The sequence below is a fragment of the Rhipicephalus sanguineus genome, chromosome 5 (assembly GCF_013339695.2).
Source record: "Rhipicephalus sanguineus isolate Rsan-2018 chromosome 5, BIME_Rsan_1.4, whole genome shotgun sequence".
Classification (NCBI taxonomy): domain Eukaryota; kingdom Metazoa; phylum Arthropoda; class Arachnida; order Ixodida; family Ixodidae; genus Rhipicephalus; species Rhipicephalus sanguineus.
In genome coordinates this window covers 31,743,318-31,764,907 of record NC_051180.1, presented here as the reverse complement: position 1 = coordinate 31,764,907, position 21,590 = coordinate 31,743,318, and the positions used below count along the sequence as shown (strand labels likewise).

At 42.6% G+C, this 21,590-nt stretch overlaps 1 protein-coding gene across 5 annotated transcripts in view; it reads left to right on the top strand.

The window, feature by feature from the left end:
• LOC119393431 (zinc transporter ZIP10) overlaps positions 1-10,560 on the top strand; it is a 103,735-nt gene extending 93,175 nt beyond the window's left edge. For all 5 annotated transcript variants that reach the window (XM_037660444.2, XM_049416246.1, XM_049416247.1 and 2 more), the window contains one exon: positions 8,799-10,560. In XM_037660444.2, the coding sequence (XP_037516372.1) occupies positions 8,799-8,927 (129 nt within the window). In that variant the 3' untranslated portion in view covers positions 8,928-10,560. The remainder of the gene's footprint in view (positions 1-8,798) is intronic.
• The last annotated feature ends 11,030 nt before the right edge of the window (positions 10,561-21,590 follow it).

Sequence of the window (21,590 nt, the reverse complement as noted above, 5' to 3'; positions counted from 1 at the left end):
GCGCGTGTATACGTGTACACAGGTGTACACGACCTTAAGCGAACCCTCGCGGGCAGTCACAATTAGTTTGTGTGTGGAATTATGTTTCTCGTCCGACGGCTTGCGCATCCCGCACGGAGACAGAGGTGAACCATGAACGACGCGTTTCCGAGTGCATTTCCATTTGCCGGCATCATACAGCAGCCAAACGTGCCCTGACGTGCAACCAGCCGCCAAAGAACAGTATTCTGCGATGTTTGACGCGCGGTGGAAGTCAGCTGATCTCATCTCCACTCGGCGAAGTAGTCTCCCACGTCCTTCGCGAGCGTCGTGTTGATGTCAGTGCGTTTATACGGACAGTATTGTGCAGAGGTTCATCTCAGGGAATCTGATTAAAACACATAATCGCTTATTCGCGCAACAGATGGGTTTGGTGTAGTGCAGCGCGTACGGGGCAACGGACCAGCTTTCAGAACGGACGCGCTCATTTCTCCCCGAATATATATAGACGATAAGGAAACGTTGTTGTTGAGTCGAAAGAACAACGAGCCTTCTCAGAAAAAGAATGCAGTCACCCGAGCTCGAGGCTGACGGCGCCGACGAGCGATGCCGTGGAATGGTCATGCTGGGGAGGACGGCGGGTCTGAGGTTTTTCGTTCTCGTGGTTCGTTTGTTGTTGACAGTTGGAAGTGATGCTCCCCTTGGCTTCCACAAACGATGAAACGTAGTGCATGACTGGCGCGGAAAGAGCACGCATGAAATCGCTTGCATCACCCGTTAGAACACACGTTTCCTGCCAAGCGTAGCATCAAAAGAAGCTAGCAATGCTTGAAATCGAATGAAGTCACAATATGATCCAGCTTTCAAGGATAAAACCATGCTATTTCTTCAAAAGTCAGAAGTGGCCTGAAGGATTCAGAAGGATCATGTGAACAATTATACTGAATAATGCAAAGATTAACTTGAGACATTCTAATATTTAATGGGTGCTGTTAAATCTAAATAAGAACCCCAAATTAAATATGCACTTGTTTCGCACCTTGACGGTTCATGAATGTTAAGCTCTACAACATGCCTCAGTTGACCGCATATCAGCGCCGAAGAGCGATCTGGTGGAGGCTCTGTGTTGGGGAACATGGCAGGTTGAAGGTTGTTTTCGTATTCCATCCGTTGTCGACGAGTGAAAGTGATTGTTTCCTTGGCTACGAGATGTGATCTGGGCGACAAGGGCCAGTATTACTTCACTCCACATGATCCAGTCGAGTATGCTTTGAGCTTAACGACGCTTTAATGTATAAACTAGCAAAATGCTAAAAGTGACTAAACTCGGGCAGTAATCTTGACTTCTAGGAATAAATAATCGCCTGTCTTAAAAATGTGCAGTCAGTAGCATCCTGCTTGATTCGGATCACGGGACGCGACATGTAAACGTATAATACTAAATAGTACATATATAGGAACAATTCTTATACTCAATACGTGTCATAATTGCAAGTAACAGCTGCAAATAAAAAGCACGCTTTCACGCAAATAGCACACCCATAAGTGTTGAGTTTTACGTGTCCCAGTCAACCTCCCTTATGTTCCATAACAGGGGCGTAGCCAGAAATTTTTTTCTGGGGGAGGAGGGTTCAACCATACTTTATGTATGTTCGTGCATGTGTTTGTATGTGTGCGTGTATATATACGCAAACAAAAAGGGAAAATTTTTCTGGGGGGGGGGGGGGGGGTTGAACCCCTCCATCACCCGAAAAACCACCCTGGCTAAGCCCCTGTTCCATACCATGTAGCTTTGCGTGCACTTTTATTTAAATATCATCTGTCATGCAACATCCTTAGCTTTGGCTAGTACAGCAGCTAATACAAACTGTGCTTGAGAATTCAAAATTTATTGCCAGTACCAACACTAGCTATACACAAAAACATTCTGTAGTAGTTGAAGCACAAGTGTCGCAGCTTTTTTTCAGATTTAGCAGCTCATATAGCGGTGGCTCACAAAAGCATGCAGACATACACATGTCTAATGTGCAGCTGTTATTCTTTGATACGAAGAACTGCACGAAATAAACTGACACAAGGAGACGCATGGACAAGCGTCTTCCTTGTGCCAGTTTATTTCGCGCAGTTCTTTGTAGTCATGGATTACGAACTTGCCCAGTGATCAATTCTATATTATCCTTTATATGCAGCCCCCTTCCGTGGCACTTACCACGGCACAACATCTGTCAGACATAAAGGGTATTCGCATATACATATTGTACTAGATTTGTCCTTCACTAAATGTTGAGACCTGAATTGTATTTGTTCTTTTTCTGGCACCATTTCAAAACATGGCCTTTCCCTTGCAGTGTTGAGACATTTCTTTACAATAAGTTAGTCAGGCATTGAGTCCAAATCCATCACTGTGCCAGACTGGTATTTAATTATGTATGCATGGGTCCCTTATTTTCATGATCTTCTGTTCTCTGCTCCAAGCCCTTCCCTTTACCCATTACTGTAGAACTGTGGCATTTAGGTGTTTCATCTCGCACCGCTAATTGTTGTTACATTTTGTGCCATTTCTTCGAGTACCCATGCCAGTATTTAGTGCATTAATTGAATGAAGGAACATGTTATGCTGCTGCGCAGCTGTACACTAAGCAGAACAATGAGATGCAGAGCCATGAGAGAAAAAATAGAGAATATTGTCACGGTACAACGCAAACACAAGACAGTGAGAAGTTCTACAAGAGTAGGAGGACAGCTTGTTGACACAAAAAAAATAGCAGGCACAAACATGTCTAACAAGACTGAAACTTGGGCTAGTTGGTTGTCCTTCATGATGAATCGGCAGCACAACCATACACGGACAGAGGAAAGGTACACGAAACATAGCACTGTGTTGTGTACCTCCTTTCCTATGTCCATGTGTGGCTGCACTGCCGATTCACCATGAATGACAAACATGATGTCTTCGGCAAAATCCCGAAGACCCACTAGACGTTGATGTTCACTGATGTCCCCGTTGTCTTTCTTGCCTGCAGAGCACACACGTCAATACATATACAATAGGATGTATCGTAAGGGTTCTTCACCTATATGTTCTATTGTTGGAGTAATAGGGCATTGTGTCAACTAAATAATTAATGTAATAATAAAATCACCCTAAAATATATGCCATATTCCTTATTGCTCAATTCTCAACCTCCACGTATTCCATTTCAGCACCTGTGAACATAATGGCCCCCTAAAGGACCTCGGCAGTAGTTCCTCTGAAGTGGTTTTCAAAGCTGTTATTGGATCAGATTAAGCTAACTGAATCTCATGAACTTATCCTTTCAAAACAAATAAGGGGACAGTCCACTTGTTATTTTCTTGCAAGCTACTTAGCAATTTGGCCTTGAATGTGTGCACTTTCCTTGCAGTTGTGCCCCAAAAGCAGTCAGTGGCCTATCGGTTATCAGGTTATCAATAAAAATTTTCTTTATGAACAGTCTTACAAGTTCAGTAATGCAGCATTGTAATGGATGTATCATTCTGACATATATAGTTTATGCATTCAAAACTCTTCAGTTGAAATTCCTAACCAGTTTCTCCATCAGTAATGACCACAATTGCTATGCGACTCTCGGTACCATCATCTGCATGCATGGATTGATGCATTCTGCAATGCTTTAATCACGCATCTTATCACTGGCCCTGTGATCTCACAAGTCACCTGTGTCCTTCTCTAGACAGTAACAGCTATAAATATGTTGCATAACTTAACTAGTTTTTTTTCCGAACAGCATGACTTACCTCTATTTGCACAGTCAGTAAGCCTGAACACACAGTGCACACTTTTGTAGTTTGACATATTTTATTTTCAATTACAAACAAAACTGAGCAACAATGTATACACCAATACAGCGTTTGTAAACTAATAAGTGAATCTTACACTTTTACAGAAACAAGGTAAAAAAACAACTGCGAAAGAGGTGATCAAATAATTAAACAGAACGATTGTTGTTTTTCTATGCTTTAGTGGTTTCAGGCCTTCTCATCCGACTAGAATTGATAATGACCTAGCTTGAGTTTCAGCACGCCTATATGTAGAAAAAACTCTACTTTCTTGCAAAGTGCAGGTCAATACATACATAGAAAATTGCACCACATAAATGGCAGGAGCTACCTAAATGCCTTCAATTATAATAACTTTACTTAAACACAATAAGATAACACAGAATTGACTAGAGTAACAAAGAAGTATTGAAAGTAAGTGGGCCTTGATCGACGTCATATATGTAGCCTTGGAAACAGACGAAGGGCTTGAGGTGTGCTTCCTGCCTGTTTCTGGCACTTAATTTGCAATATATGAGTAGAATACACCGTGAAACAAATTCTGTTCTATATCATGAGCTGTGTAGTGCACGTACGTACTATGATTTATCACAAATGTATGACGTAAACTAGATACCCTCTATATTAGTAGGCCTGAAGTTTGAGGACGCAGCTTTTCTGTAGGTAGTGGCTAATAAAATTTCAAAGCATGGTTATCAGCTATGCATGAACGACAAGTGATATGTTAATATAATGCCCTAATAAATAGGACTTTCCATAGTACATGCATCAGAAATAATATGATGACTGTGTATGTTATACTTCGAGGAAAACTACAAATTGAACAATGAATATGTATATACGAACACACACACACACATACACACACACACATACAGTTATTATTGCACATGATGTCTGGCGCATATTCCAATGCTAGTGTACCTGCTACTCAGGTATCCTCAAAAGAAAGAGCATTGAAAAGTGCATGGACATAAAACGAACTTAAGTGTCTCTAAAGTTTGTGAAAATTCAGCTAGCCAGCAGCCTTATCTACCCAGCCTAACAATGTAACAAAAAACACACAAATGAAATAAAACTGCACAAAAAAGAACATAAATTAGGCGTTGTCCTTGAGCTTGTCGAGAATCTTCAGCAGTTTACTGCTTGCCCAGCAACGTGGAAAACTCTCTTCCTTGTGAAGCAAACTTTGAATTAGTCCCAATGTTTGGGCGAAAGCAGACGGGCAGGTAACATGCTTTATGTTATGTACGGTCAAACACAAGAAAAGTGCCTTCTCAAGCGTGCAGTCATCTTTCAGGGTAACACGCTCGTCCTCAGCACAAAAAATAAGCTTTGTTGCCAAGCTCCAAACAATCATGGGCCCTGGCAACCCATGGACATCTGCAAGATACTGGAAAAAAGTAATAAAAACTAATATGTGTTTTATGTTCTGCACAGCACATCTTTATACAAAAAGCTAACAATTCAGAGGTAGTGGATGGATGAATGCCAGCACTAAAATATTGCAAGCTTTATATGCAAAACCGTGCATAAATTGAGATTTTTATGGGCGTGGTTTATGCCACAGTAAATAAAGCAGTTTCAGCAACCCCGATAGACAGCTATAGGTGCCACTGCTTGAAATTTTGCTAATGCATTCAAAGCAGCCACAGGTACAAGGTCAGATCTCACAAGTGTATAAGCAAGCGTTTCTTTGTGTTTCGCACGCAATGTTCATATCATATATCTGTTCCATGAAAACGGGTAAAAACAGCAGCCAAATGAGTGTACTGAGACCATAAGTTATGGAAACCAGAGCCTTGGCTTGCTTCAATAGTAGGCTGAAGCCACCTCTCAGTGATGACATATCATAGGTGGTGACAGATGGCATGTGTGTTGGGCATGTCCTTTTGCAATAAACTTGAGTGCTGTAGTGTCACGCTCACAGGGCAAACCTGGAAATACCTGGTTTCTGTTTCTGTTGGGAAATGGAAGAACCACAGGACATTCAAAAAGGCCCGAATGGATTGCCTACATTGACTTACATGATTGCTTATGTGTCTACGCCTTTGTGAATAGAGATGTAGTTGAACTATCTTAAACTATTTTAAACAAAGGAATTGACTGGACCCTATTCAATGGCAGAAAAGGAACTCTGCTACAAACAAGGTGGACGTAACGACAGAGTCCACATTGAAAAAACTAAAGGCCATGTCCACACTAGGACACACAGCAGTTCTCAGTCATCATGTAAGGTGGCTACGCATGTAAGGTGGCTACACATAGGCTAGTATCAATATTCTTTGCAGCACCAAGGAAACAAACTTCAATCTACATGGATGTTCTAATACTGAAATTTGACATATAATCTTTCGTTGAGTGAATGATACAAATTACATTCAAAGTCAATGTCAGAGTACTTTAGCAGACTCAAAGGGCCCACTTTGTGTACACAGATGCATGCAGTGAATGGTGCTGTTGTATATAGACTAATATCACAATTTTGCAGGTCCTTTCGGCTGTCAATACACACGTCTGAGAGTGGTGCAACCACATGCTTATTGAATATTGTCTTTCTTTCATTGAAATTAAGGCTCTTTTGCAGAAAAACATTCTTGTATTCAAAAGTATTTTGTGTTTGCATACAGCATAATTGGGCGTAAAATTACCCTGAATATCTCCTTTCAACGTGGTCTTGACAAACAGATGTATTTGTCGTCTGGCCAGACATAGAATAGCTTTTTTTTTAATTTCATATGCTGCGCCGAAAATTGCTGCATAATTGTGACAAAATTGTCGTGCGAAAGAAAATTCTTCAATGGAATGAGCTAGCTATAGACTTAATTGTAATTTATCAACTCTCCACCAGAAACAAATATCTAAGTTATATCTGTTGCAGTACCTAAACGCAAATAAATAGTTACATTGTTTATGAACGTTTTACGATAGTCATGCAAATAAAATACTGATTCCGTTTTTGAGCAATATATGAGAGATAGATCCGCTTCAGGTGCACAATTGCAGATGCTGCTTGATATCGTTCTTGATTCGCGAACCACATAATAGTGATCAACAGTGTTTCGCTTTCTGACCATTTGCGACCTTCATGCATTTCGAAGAAAAGGTCCGAGCAAGAGGCTCTTCCGATGCGCCTTTCACAGATCTATAGAGACTCGTTAGGAGCGGTGCCTTGTTTCTAACAGCACAACACAAGATTGGGAGCATCGAAATAAACTCACCCAGTCATGCATGGTTCACGGGGCAGTGCCCGCAGTAGGAGCACCAGGCAACTTGATGTGGCATGCCTGGTTCCCCTGGCTGGCGGCTGTACGCGAGCACTCTGATGCACTCACACTCACATCACACTGACACACTTTGCACTCACACGTGCCATCATAACTGCACGCTCCTCTCTGAATGCCTTTGACGTTGGTCGAGGTGTACATCCCACGCAGCAGGGCCTGATCGGCACTGCCGAAACGTTGAAGCACGCCAAGACGATCGCGGGACCGATTTCTCAATGAAAACAAGAGAGACCACGCAAGGAGCGGGCGCAAAAGAGACGGACACCGCTCGACGCGCATGGGAGAGAGAACTGCAGGGGGGATAAATCAGCAGCGTGAGCAGGGAGAGAACGCGATCAAAGGTGAAAACTTCCTTCGCACGTTGAGTTTGTAGACGTCGCGGGCGTTGTTTGCGTGATAATTTTGCGTATTCACCAGTAAACAGAAACAAAGGCACGTCTGCAATACGAACTTGTATACTTTAAACAAAAACGGTGCGAGGCGAACGAGGCAGCAGAGGCGACTGACGTAACTCGGCACGGCCGCTGCGTTTCCAACGCACGTGCTTCGCACGAAATCTGATACGATTGCCACGGTCAGGGAGGCGCTGGCTGTATTTGCTGTATCTCGAGTTCACCGGCCGCATCCGGTGCCAACACAGGAAACACTACACGACGTCAACGTGGACTTCGAGCCTTGAGCACTCTCGCTCGGCGCTCTCTCGCTTCTCGCCGCGGCGCCGATCTCAATTTCCCGCATAAAAGAACGGGCCCTGTATAAGCGTTGCGTCCGCTCGAGAAATTTTCGCGTCAATGAGCCCGGGCTCCATATAAGCGTTGCGTCCGCTCGCGGCCGCATATAGCGGGCCCAGCCCGTCACCGCAGAATTTGTCACGCTTAATGGCGATTGAAGGGCCGCTTATATGGAGTACCTTGTGGTGGAATAAAAGTGGGCCGCTTATGTGCCGGACGTTATACGGGACTTGAATAAGAGTGTAGCTTCCTCGAGCACCTAATGCCTCAATTTGCGAAAAAACTAAATGCAAATCAGCTGATGATACTTACGCTACAGCTTGCAAACAGTTTTTGTCGGAATATGCGTTACTATTCGTTGTATACGTTACAAGTTAGTATCAAGTAGATTGAAGACTTATGTAGCTGATATGCGGGCATGAAAACAGGGACAAGTTTGAGTGAGAAGGACATCATGAACTGCCTTTTCGTTAGTCCGCGTTTGTGCAGCTGTGTGAACAAAAATTATCACGAAACAAACGCACGTAGCCCTTCACAATGCAAACTGCGGCACATTCTGGGCTCATGGCAAAGCAGCACCCTGTGCGTTACGCGCCACGAAAGCGCTGCTGACTTTCTTGCGGGCCACAAGCCTGGGCGAAACTTTGTAAACAGTGTAGTCTATGTATGTGTGTGTGGTTATCAGTGTATATATCATGATCATCACCCAGCACCTGGAGTAGCATGTCAGGCGAATGGCCAGGCAAACATCTCCAGCTTTTCATTAAAACATTTCTTTCTCTCTCTCTCTCTCTCTCTCTCTCTGTGTGCAAGCAACTTGTGATTGCTGCCAATGTGCTGAAATTCCTGTAATTCTAAGTCGTCAGTTCGTACTACGTTCTGTTGCTCATAATGTTTGACCTTAATAACAAATACTGTTTGGTCCATCTCATCTAAATTGCAACCTCCTTGCTCAACGGCTCCGTGTTTTCATCTTTTCCAGCTGCCCGAGCTGAAGCAGTACAAAGGGAAGAGTCCTTTCAAGATGTTCATCGTCAAGAACATCGGAGTGCTGGCTGGCGTCGGAATTATGTGCGTGATTGCCATATACGAAGACCAGCTCAACATTTAACAATGCCGGGTGATACGGCGTTTAGAAGTGCTTCGTGGACGTGCCTTCTTCGAGAAGTTTGTGTTCGTGACGGAACAGATGTGAACTGCTCGGTGTTGTGAGCGTCTGCAGCGAACGCTTTCGTGAAGTGCGTCATAGCTGCACACGTTACACTACATTCTGCTGACTGTCCTAGCAAGGGCTTGATTTCATGAGTCGCTCACCGAACATTCGTGGTGTACGCGCAATAAGCCGCTTTAGCAACCGTTGTTCATCTTGTTGCTCAACGTATCAGCCAGTGTGACTCATATTTAGTGGCATCTATTAATGCGCAAGTATCTGCATGGCTTTTGTCTAAATAGTCAACTTACAAAAGTGCAATACCGTTACGCTGTCATACCTCCATCTGCATAAGTAACTATATCATTCCGTTGATTGTTTCTTGCGATTTACGCCGCTCCGCCCCCCCCCCCCCCGCCCCCAACGAAGGAAGAAGTAAGGTTCAGCTATATCAGAAATGAATGTGCAAGAACTAATAGTGAGTCTGATACTGTTCATTCTGACTAACAGGTTTGTAACTGCAATTGCTAACACACATGGTAGGCAGCAATAGAAAACACCGTAAAGAAACTGGACATTTCAGGACGTAAGCCTACTATGACAACGAAACCTCAGTATAATTTTATAGAGAAATATAGTTGTATAGCTACGTGTATCACTGCATGTACAAGGATTCGTAGAGCAGACAATAGCATTGATAGCAAGGCAGCTCAGAGCTCTATGAGTAATTAAGTTCTGCAGAGCCAAGTATGTGACAATACAAACTATTGTTTGCTGCTTTATTGCAGTGCAAGGGTGGCACCCTCGTTGTCCTAAGTTTATGACGCACTAGGAACAAAAGCTAACGGTCCCTTTGCCTATAGTAGACGAGGCATATACATGTGATGGATGTTGCTTTAATTCAGCAGCGAAGTTCCTTCTGCAAGACGAGGTCATCTACATTGCGCTATCGGAGCCCGCTAAAGAGGAACAACGTTGAATGGTGCTGACATGTTACAATTACTGCTCCGAACGTTGCGCCAAGAAACCAGCGGAGTGTATTATATTGTTGGACGACTTACGTGAATAGTACTGAGCACAATCCACGTTTTTAGTGCTTTCCCGAATACAATGCAATAGTGCTCAGGGACAGACTTGTTATCATTTAAGAAGCGCAAAATGACACGGGGACGAAGCATAGACACACACAGGGCAAGCGTTATAACAGGACAAGCGCTGTTATAACCCGCGCGCAGGACTAACATAAATGATATTTTTTTTCTTCCAAAGTGCTTTTGCACCTCGTTATGCTTGGGAGATTGCTTAAAGTGCAAAACACTGCAGCTCACGCCATTACAGTATGATGTCTTTATCTTCCTTTTCTGTTTTCTTTCGTGTATATCGAATTTCTTTCGTATTATTATCTTTTGTTTTCCCCCCGTAGATTCAATAGGACTTCCTGTATGGCAAGCTAACATATACCCATATGGCTACCCGTTGAAAAATAGATTGTGAGGAGCGAAGTAAAATCTACTAGTCAGCTCTTGATTGAAAGAGCACCCTGCGGCTACCCATGAGTGCGTAGCGCAGGTTCTTATTTGACGGTGGCCAAAAACACAGCCCGACACTAAAGCAGCACGTGGTCTTGAAGCTGTTGCTCAGATATTTTTAAAACGTAAATTTGGTCCGAACTACCATTTTTTAAACAAATCATCATCTTTGTTCCTCGTTGGTTGTTCAAGTTGTTCTCTTCAGATTACTGAAGCTATTCCATATCTTTTCTGGCTAGGAATTGCGACATCTTGGAAAATTTTTGCTTGATGGATAGCGAAAGCACCATACCGTGGCGCACTACGTAGCTTTCTGTGAACTTCTCAATGAGCGGCAGTAGATTCAGAATCAATTCCTAGATCTCACATTGGCTATTCTGATTAATTTTCGCTCATAAAGTGAAAATTGCTACATTTAGTCCCCTAAGTTCATAAACGACGTGTCTTTTTAACTACACGTAATTCGCGTTTTTGGTTTTACTCATCACTACACGCAATGGATACCTTTCCATTTTTTTTGCGCCCGGTTGCTTTTGCTGTTTGCCAATGTGACGTGGAGTCAAATACATTTAGACTCGCGTTAAAATAGTTTAGGCAAATCAGGAAAAAAAAGCGCACCATAGAAGATTTGCGGAAAGGTGCCGTGGCCACTTTTATGCTCTTTTGCCAGGTTTTTATTCACACAAAAGGAACGCCAAATGTTGATGATGGATGTTTTAGGTCAGCGAAAAGCGATTGATAGAGTGAGGGTATATGCTCTGTAAATACCGCGAACGTTTGTTTTTAGACTTTTACTCATCCTCTGTACGAATGAATCAAGTATTGTACTTAAAGCACGTTGTGAATACCGTATATTTTGTTTTACACGCGAAAATATGGTTATGAGATATGTGATAAAAATGTTCGTGTTAGTATTTCACGTTGCCGTTTGTATGGGACCACAAAAATCACGAATGTCAATAAATTTTTGTTTGATAAAAAGCGTATTCGTGAACGTTTGCATACAACCAATTAAATGTCATATTTCACGCGCTCTGCTATCTCGCAATTCACTGGAAATGTTTTGCCTCGTTGATGGCTAGAAATGCCCAAAAATATCCTCGATTTCATGTTAAATTGCATCGCGAACAACTGGATAATACTCAAAGTGCTCTTATCTCACTCTCGCTCTTTCCCTGGAGAGAAATAGAGAGAGAGAGAAGGCAGATGAAATGCACTGAGGTTAACCAGGTTTGACCTGGTTTGCTACCTACTACGAGGGAGAGGGAATGCAGAAAAGGAATAAGGAAATGAAGGAAGAAAGGGTGAATAAGTGATTCGCATGGACACATAACAGCGTTTATCGTGCAATCACAGACGATCCCTTGTCATGAAAAAATGAAACAGAACTCTTATGATCGGCAGCACAGATGACGGTAAAGACCACAGCTCACAGTCGGGTGACCATTACTTCCCTAAATGGTAGATGAGGCTCACCGAGGTATAAAGGCGACGTTCAAAACATGGCCACCTCGTTTCAAAATACTTTAGCCGTGAGTTGCTTCAGGCATGAAAGCAGAGCCTTCGGTATCTGCTATTGTGAGTTGGAGGAAATAGTCGCAAGCAGACGGATTTGGACGCAATACATTCAAGTCTCCGATCGATTTAGCCGCGAACACAAGAAAAGAGGAAAATTCTCGATGGTGTCACAGGGTAAGGCAGCGCCTGTTGCTGTGCATTGCGAAAGAGCTTGGAGCAGCGGAAAGCGTGGAGGTCCTTCACGGTTCCTCACGAAGAGAGGATGATGCGGGTTCCGATCGACCGCAATGACGCCATATTCTGTGTGGTTTGGATGTATGTTGAGACTACAAAGTCTAGGGAGTGTTGCTTAGAAAAGGATATCCGAAACTCGCAGCGTTAGGTCAAGAATTATGACAGGAGACATGATTCGGCATGATGCCGTCGCTGGTGGCTTTACCGCAGAAAAGTAAGATATATTAGGGTCACAACTTTAGTTTGACGCAATAGGCATGTTTGTTCACGGCCCCGTTCACGAATTATGCCGCCAAGCAAACAAAATCAGGCTAGCGCACAGCGTACGACCTGCACGAATTTAGGCCACGAGAACGAAATCAATGTTTGACACTTATCGGCAGTAAAATGGTAATGGCAGGTGCATGCACAGCGAGGTGCGATTCAAATCTTGGTAACAGGATTTGGCGATTCTGTGCCTTGTGTGTTCCAGTGTCCCCTACTTACTCTGAACCAGTGACCGAAAATGGGCACGCACAAAGTGGCGCATACTGAATGACTGAAAAAGGAAAACAAAAATAATGTGAATAAAAAATCCGAATATAACGCGTTGTTTTATTAAGAGGCCGGTGTACATTGGAGGTGACTGTGAAGCAGAAATATAAATTCTGTTTTCTATGGATGAATATTTTTGATTACGCAGAAAAGGTAAGCTGAATAGCCCAAGTTTACTAGTCAGTCAACAAAAAATATACAGCCTTTCCCAGCTATCATGCTTTCGAGCTTTGAAAAATGATGGATCGCACTGAGAGAAGTGCCGGCGTTTTCTTTTCAATGCGCCAGCCATTGCCTCTGTGATACGCTAGTGCCGAGCGCGCTGCAAGTGCGCCGGGAATCTCAGAGGTTATATAGCAATGCCCTCGTTTCATTCAGAAACCGCATGATGGCGACACACGTCCGCCGCAAAACCAGCCAGCGTTCGAATTTTGAAAATCACACGCAGTGCGTGCTTAAGTGTCGCGGAAACAAGAGCAGATTCATATCGTTCTTGTGCTCTGAGAGACTGCTTGTGTAACGATGAACACAAAAGCAGTGCTTTCGCCAAAGATCGTTATTTTAAAAGGCTCCTAATTGATCTTTGTTACGAAGCTGTTCTTTCTGTGCCACCAGGCGAGGCCTATTTTGAAATATACATTTCAATTCTTTGTAGGTACGTGACTATCAATGTGTAGCTATAAACGGTGTTAATTAAGTCACTGAGTAGAACCTTGATTAAGAGCATAACAGCAGAAAAATATTTCCACTGGAGGCACACACTTTCATTTCCCATGGTCAGCGAATCGCTTGTTCCCATGGCAGCGAAAGCTGTTATGAGATCACAAGGGCCGTTTTTGGCGCCGTAGTTGTCCACCGCCGCCGCTACCGCCGCCAGTGTGCGTAACCGCTATCGCTCGAAATAAGAAAAAGAAACAAAATAAGAAAAAATATCCAGGATTGAACGGGGTTCCAACCTGGGCCCTCTGCGTGGGTGCCCAATATTCTGCCTCAGAGCCATGACGATGTTTGAAACTGCTTTGCAGAAAGACCCTGTACAGGCTTCATATCGGTAAGGAGCCACATTAACATATGTAATGTAGCGTGGTAGAAGAGTAAAATAACAACCAGACGTCACACAGCGCGCATTCTGTAACCAGGCGTCACACAATGCGAACTGCGCAACGAGTGGGTTGTTGAATGCTTCCAACCCATTACAAAGGGATCTGCCATAATTCTTCATCGTCATCAGCCCCAGCATCAACAAAGTGCACATAATGCCTTACAGGGGTTTTACGGGTACCACGGTTCTTTGCAGAATGACGAAAAATGACATAGTGGCTGCTTCCCTACTTCACAAAAATTACGATGATTTATAGCGTAGTGAGTTTCTCGCAAGTGCACTTCTATTGGTTGCCAAGGAAGCCCATAAGGCTCCCATGATCCATTTCTTCAGGGTCTCAATAAAGTTCTTTCCCTGTCTCTCTTTCTTTCTCACGTTAACGTATGCTATACAGTGTGGTGGGAGAGTGAAATAACGACCGGGCGTCACCCAATATGAATTACGTAACTAGTGGGTCGTTTAGAGCTTCCAATTGATTACAAAGGGCTCAGTCATAATTCTTCATCGTCATCAGCCGTGGCATCAACAAAGGACACATAATGCCTTTCAGATGGTACCTTATCCTGGGAATGACGAATAATGGCGTTGTAGGTGCTTCCCAATTTCACAAAAATTATGATTTGTGGCGTAGTGGGTACTTTGCTAGTGTACTTGTATTAGTAGCCACAAGAGAGTTTACAACGGGCTCTAAAAATGCCGCTCTTCCAGTTTTTGCTGTGACTGTGCTGCGCTTTCCGGGCAGGCCTGGCGTTTGTTCTCTAGATTAGTTTTTCATTAAACCATGTACACCGCATAAGTACTCGCGAGTGCATTCAGTGCTTTATGCAATTTAGTAATTCGAATTTTACATCGGTGTATTTTTTTCTACGCCAGTTTTGGTCATACAGTTCAAATTAATGGTACCAACGTTTTTGGCGCAGTAAATAAAAAAAAACAACAAAGAAAAAAACGCATTCCCTGTTCGGGTAAACACACCCTCGTGGGAGTTGTCAATTCATACGGAATTGGGCAACCGTACAAATCATTCACGATTTTGCGCAGTGTTTCCTCATTGCTCAATTTCTGCGTTTCCGTATGAGAGCTGCTTTAATGTATTCATCCAAGCGGGGTTGTTATATTATGCTACCCGCCGTGGTGGCTAAGTGGGTATATACGGTGTTGTAAGCCGCTTAGAAGAAGCGGTGTCTACAGTGTGGACACAGTTTATTCAAACTTGCTAAATACATGGCACCGCTATCCTTGTGACTATACGGTCCATGGTATACTTCAGCGTTGTCTGATATCCATGAGAATCATCCGGACAGTTAAGCAGTCAAAAGTCTCTTTCATCGTATCCATACTACACGCAGCTAACGTAGTACAACCAACAACCTGGTGAAGCACACTAGCCTCATGGCCAGGAACGCTTCTCTGGCAGGGTAACTTGCCTCGCCCTCTCGCAACCTCTTTCTCTTTAAGACTTGGTTGTTAAGGGTCTTTCTCTCTCTCTCTCTTTCTCTGTAGTAGTTTCTAACTGATTTTTAATACTGACATTCTGGTGCCAAAATATCCCGGTGCGGTATTCAAGAATAAATCAAGCAACAGAAGTAAAATGAGGAGGAGGAGGAGGGTAAGGTATAATAATAAAAAAAGAAAAATTGGATAAGAAGAATACAATGATACAAAATTGGGTGATATTAAAACATAAGTACTATTGAAAAAGTTTATCCTGTGCCTTCGGGTCGCGCTTAACCGAATTGCACTGCATCTCTTAGTATATTAAGGTTTTATTCTTTCGCCTGGTTAAATCGAAAGACACGGACAGATCGAACATTGAAGCATGATTTATTCCACGCTTACAAAAAAAAAGGATAAACGAAACGTTATGTTGTAGAAATTATAGAGGGCTCTTATAACGATATTTCCTTTACGAAACCAGCGCATCGTCTGGAACACTTACTCGCATATAAAAGTAAATAGACTGTACAATACCTTTTACGTACGCTTGGTGACGAAGCACTAAAACATTAATTTGTGATGAAGTGCTGAGAAGTTTTTCGGGCTTACACTATATATGGGCTTACTTTTTCTTTATGCTGCATTGTATGAACGAGCATCCGTCGAGTCAAAAGAAGGATGAAGTCCTTTGTTGAGGCTTTTTCAATAGAAAGCCTGAAAGGAGTGGTGATCATTGCACCATCCAACTGCTGCAAAGAGATAAAGAGAAAAATAAAAGAAATAACAAGGAACATCCTAGTATTTTTTTACGTTTCAGTAAACGTGATGAAGAATGACTTCTGTCTCACGCACTCGACAATGGTTCAATTTTGCTGTCTTTCATCAACGATTATATCAGTGCGCAAAAAAAAAAATCTTTATTTATTTATTTTATTAATATTTTTGTACCAGTGAGAACGTTAGTTCTTGTCAGTGTCCTTCTATAGGGCATCGCATCGCTTATTGTTAAGCTTTCGAAAGGCAGTCAATCATAAAATTAGTGGGCACGAAACTGGTCTTTCATATGCGTGCGCTTTTCAACAATAAGGTTGCCAAATATATTTTTGCTAATATCAGCGTACCGTATCCACCTCTTGTGCGAATTAGTATTAAGCAAGAAGCATTCATTTGTGAACCAAGGGCACATTCACCGTATCCCTCCTTATCTCTCTCTTTCATGGTAAGTATTTTTTCCAGCGACATTTCTCATCGAAAAACTTGCGATGCTTTGAGCGCGCTTGGAACTTCGCACACAAAAGGGAAACTGTGTCGTGCAATATAAATTATAGATGATCATTGCTTCGAACTCATTACTGAGAAACTTCATTTACTCTTAATCTGGAGGCTCGGGCCTTTCAGGACGACGCTATTTAATTAATCTTTGTTTCAATTCACATTATTATTCGTTATCAAGAAATTTTGCGAAATGCAGCATATTAAACGTTTTATTGAAGTAAACTGAGATTTTTTTTCATGAAGAATGTATTCACATTGTGGGCTTTTTAATTGCATATACTAAGCCATAAATATACTGCGGGAAACAGATAAAGCATAAATGTTGTGAGAGTATTGCGACAATTTTGGCAAAAACAGCGTTTTGACCCATATTACGTCGCAACGTAGCGCTGCCAGTAAATACGACCTGTACATTCCTGTTTAGCATTGTTCGTTGGCAACTTAGACCTAAAGATTTTGAAAGAGTGAGGATATCACGAGTGTTGTCACGTTCTTCAGTGATCGTTAGCCTAATTTGACTTTATTTATTTATTTATTTATTTATTTATTTATTTATGCCATACCCACAGCGCCACATGGCATTACATTGGGGGGGAAAAAGCAAATAAAAATTCAAAGCATACAGTTGGTAGCAATCTATAGGAGCATCAAGGGAACATACATAACTACATACACAGGAAGATCAATAGCGTACACTAGAGTGCACCATAGTGAATCATTGTGCAAACAAGCAATAAAGAAACAAGTTAAAAGTGCACAAACATACTTATAAATATTTTAACAATGAAGTGTACTATAGATATAAAAGCATAATTATATGAACAATAATGCACAATACAGGAAATTACAAGTACAAGCATATAGCAGGCATCACCAGCAGTAGCATGAATGTGCGCCTGCGCTATTATGAGAAAACATAATGGTGTTGTACGGCTGTTAGTTCGTCAAATAACCAATATGTGAGATAACTGGGATTAGAATGGCATATCTTACGCGCGTGCTTTTGAATAAATGTTGGTTCGAAGTCAGCGCCTGTCCCCTCTACCCTTTTCTCTGTCATTGTCTTCTTTAGTGCCATTCAGTAGCTACACCATGCAACTTACCGCCTTTGCCCCTTGAGCTTACCAATCCTGCACTTCAAGTAAAACTATACAAATAAGTTCCATGCGCTGTCCTTAATTGTCTTTATCGTCTGTTGGTTTCGAACGGTTGTGAGTAACAAAGACTGGGCCCCTCGGTATCCTTTCTTCTCTGTCCACGAAACACCCGAAAGGGGGAGGGAGGGGGGGGGCGGCGAAATAAATGGCTACAGTTTTGTCGCGTACCGTTATTGGACCTGCACTGAAATTCGGGGTGCCGCGGTCTCACTGGAGATTAATGTAGTCGGGTCTAGCCATAAGGTTTAAACGTACACGCCCCTGCCGGGTAGATATTTTAGACGAAGTGAAGCGCGGTTGGCGCCCATGGACATTGAGATATTGCTCGGTGCGAGTGCGGTATTGTGTCCGCACGAACTGATATAGCTGAAAGCTCTGTGGCGGGTTGTGTGTTCAGTTCTTTCGGTTAGGGGGATGGTTAGAGTTGACTATAGTGCAGTGGATCGTCGTGATGCTCTACAAAAGTGGGAGGTCCTTACAGAAAATTATTAATGCCCACTTTTTGCGCAACGCGTCACGTGCACACGAAGGAGCCCTCCAGCATCCATCCCCCATGCGTAAACCACCGACCCACCGTTCCATCAATTGTCAGTGGGGTATTTGTTGATGCTCAGAAAAATTAGGAAGCATTTATCGCACGTTTGTATCTCGCTGTCGGACTCCGAAACGAACTTGGTACGAAGTTTAACGCTGTGTCCAGAGCCACTGACTGAAGAATGAGCTCTTTCAAGCAATATACGTGAATAGTTTAACAGGGACAGTCTTGCGCTACGAAAATTAGGATTCTGCAAATTGCGAGCAGAGTTAGAATGCTAACTGTTGATACCGCTCGGCGTTTGTCCGGTACTCATATGCATGGTGCCGAATGTTGACAGTATTTCATTTTTTTTCTGGCAATGCACACATTGTGACTCTTTATTTATGGCTTATTTCTGTATGTGCGTTAGCTCGTTGCTTCCAGTTAAGGTTATGTTTAAAGACTGTCTGCGTTATCCGAATAAACGACTCCGGCCCTATGGCAACACTGCACGCAACTGAGAGCTCCAGCCGTGTATTAGTGGCAACATCTGCCACTTTTCTCGAGGGCACCGTTGTAGTGAAAGTGAATGAAGAAAAAAAAAAAAGCTCCAAGGTATGCTTCGAATGTCGAGACGACATCTTCTACAGGAAATAAAATTAAAACCCGGAATCTCCCACAATGGCGTGTCGCATACTCATATCGTGGTTGTCGCAAGTGTAAGTTCAGATTTTAATATTTCTGTTTTTGAGGACGTTCTAGTTAAGAGTGGAGACTTGCGAAGGCGTATCAAATGAAAAAAAAAAATTAAATACCAAACGAGAAGTTAGTTCCGAACTTCGCACAACAGCAAACTTTTTATACTTTTACTACGGCACCACATACATAATGCACGCGTCCCAAATCCACGAAATGAAATATATAAAAAAGAAAACTTATGGTCTTGTTATTTGAATTCCAGTATACCACCGATACACGCAATCGCACTTACAACTTTAAAAAAACCCGCACTACGCACGTAACCATGGCGTGGATGTTTATTCATGAACCCTTCCAACATCGAGCTTGAAGCTGGCATTCTCTCGACAGGCACGTACTTGTGCTGCTAGATTCACCTCGCAACACACGTGAGCAAAATACAAGTAAAAAAAAGAAAGTGCAGGCTTGAACCGCGCTGACGTTTCCACGTACGTGCTTATCTTTGGCCAACAGCTTAAAAATTCACAATTCCGCGGTTGGGGTCGCGGTTTTTTTTGCGCTATCGAGGCTTTTGCAGCATTGCGGGCTACAGCGATGATGCTTACGCAACTTCCCGAATGACGAAGTTTGAGTTGCGCAACGCGAATTATTTGACGCACGCGAGCAAATAAAACCTCAGCGACACAGTACGGTTTCGCCGAGACAGGAAGCGACCGCCTGTGTTACGTTCTTCCCACAGGTGGAGTAAATGGCGCTGTTATCGCCACCTGCAAGAAGCCAGGCTGTAGCTGAGCATGCACTGACATTTTGTATATAGAAGGCATCATGCTTATTGCGAACTCTTGCTTTACGAATGAGTTGCAACTTAGGTGGCTTGCATGAACGCGCATAAATGTTTATAAAAGCTTTCAAAGAGATTTTGGGCTATACAGAAGCAATATTTATTTGAAAGCAGCATGTTACCCGCGGCACAAAATTTCTCGCTTAGCATAAGCAGGCAGTTCAAACTTAGTATCTAAGCGCAGGTTGTACTAATGCTGTCGATAGGTGTCCAGAGGCTCTTTACAGTGCGCATTGCTGTAATTACTCACATTTAGTGGCAACATGAATACGTTATATGCCACCGTTGAATTGGACAGTAGTTCCAGGGTGTAGATGAACCATCTGGCGTTTTCTGTGGTCACGTCTGTTAGTCGTATGGAATGCTTTGTTTAAATGCAGGAACATTATACGGCCTATACACAGAAACGAACATAGTTATCAAACTGTTGCACGCTAATTATAAATAACATTTAACGACTCTTTCTTTCTGAACAACTAGAAGCTTATTAGGCCAATATCGAAGAATATAAAAGTGTCAAGGAGCTTTTTCTGTACGTTTTGGCGGCTAGCCTGCCACCCGTTCACGTATTGTGTGACACTACTGCGCACAGAATACGTGGTTAGTTTTGGCTGCCCAAGTTTCAGGATCTTCAGCTCGATGTGCTTCAAACTTTCCAGTTCTCTTCCTGAAGCGATACAACTTCGAAAACACGTAAAACTAAAGAAAGGAAACTATAAGGACACATGCGTAGAGCAAGCTCCAGAGACTTATCGCACTTTCAGTGGGATGAGTTTCATGATATGAAGAAGGGATATTTTACTACACACTGTGCTACGGTACAAATGATATGGAGGCTGTTGCTGAAATAAATCCAAAACACACAGAGGGAAGTGAGTGAAATATTATGCGCCTTATTTGAAGAGTCGCAAACTATGCTTCCAGCCATTTGCATAAGCCCTCCGCTTAGTCGGAACAGAATAAATTTCCATTGCCCCGTGCCACTATGTATTTGTATTTGTGTAGCACTACATCTTGTTTGCGTAGCGCTGAAGCTTGATTTTAAACGCCCGTATGAAGAAGCTGCAAGTGGAACTGAGTGAGATGGTGCGTTTAGAAGAGTCAGAATATCTGATTTTCTTTGGTGCATAATGTACGCCTACAGGAAATTGCACGTTCTAAGAACTTCCTCAAAATACGTGCTAATAGGGTCCGCGGATATTGTTATTAGTGTTATCACATAGCTCCTGAGCCGAAATTAATCGATGTTCGTTAAAGACATAGCAAAATAGTCAGATATTAACAAGTAGTATATATCCAAAGAATTACGACTAACGGGTTCGAGCAAATAATTCGCTGAAGCTTAAGAATAAGGCAAAAAGATATTGAAGAAAGTATGTCCTTATTCACTAAGCTTTCGCTGATGTCCTCACCCTTTGCTGAGGTGCAGTACCGGACGCCTCCCGTATCCTACGAACCCACTGCGTTACACTGTTTCATTACTTGCTTTCGTGTGTTGTAACGTCCTTTCTTACGTGAAATCCGTTGTATAGTGCCCTAAATCACCGTTAACAATAAAGTGCAGCGTTGCTGACTAGTAACTTGAACATGCGTGAACGAAGGGTGAATAAACTTGCGTAATACGTGACTTAGCGGTATTGCCACTCGCGAAGCAATCTACCTTCGCTCGCTTATTTAAAGAAGCACAGGGCGCGCCGGCGCGACCATGATTTGGGAAGCATGAAACCTTATTCAGGGCTAATATTTATTTATTATTTATTATTTATTTATTTATTTATTTA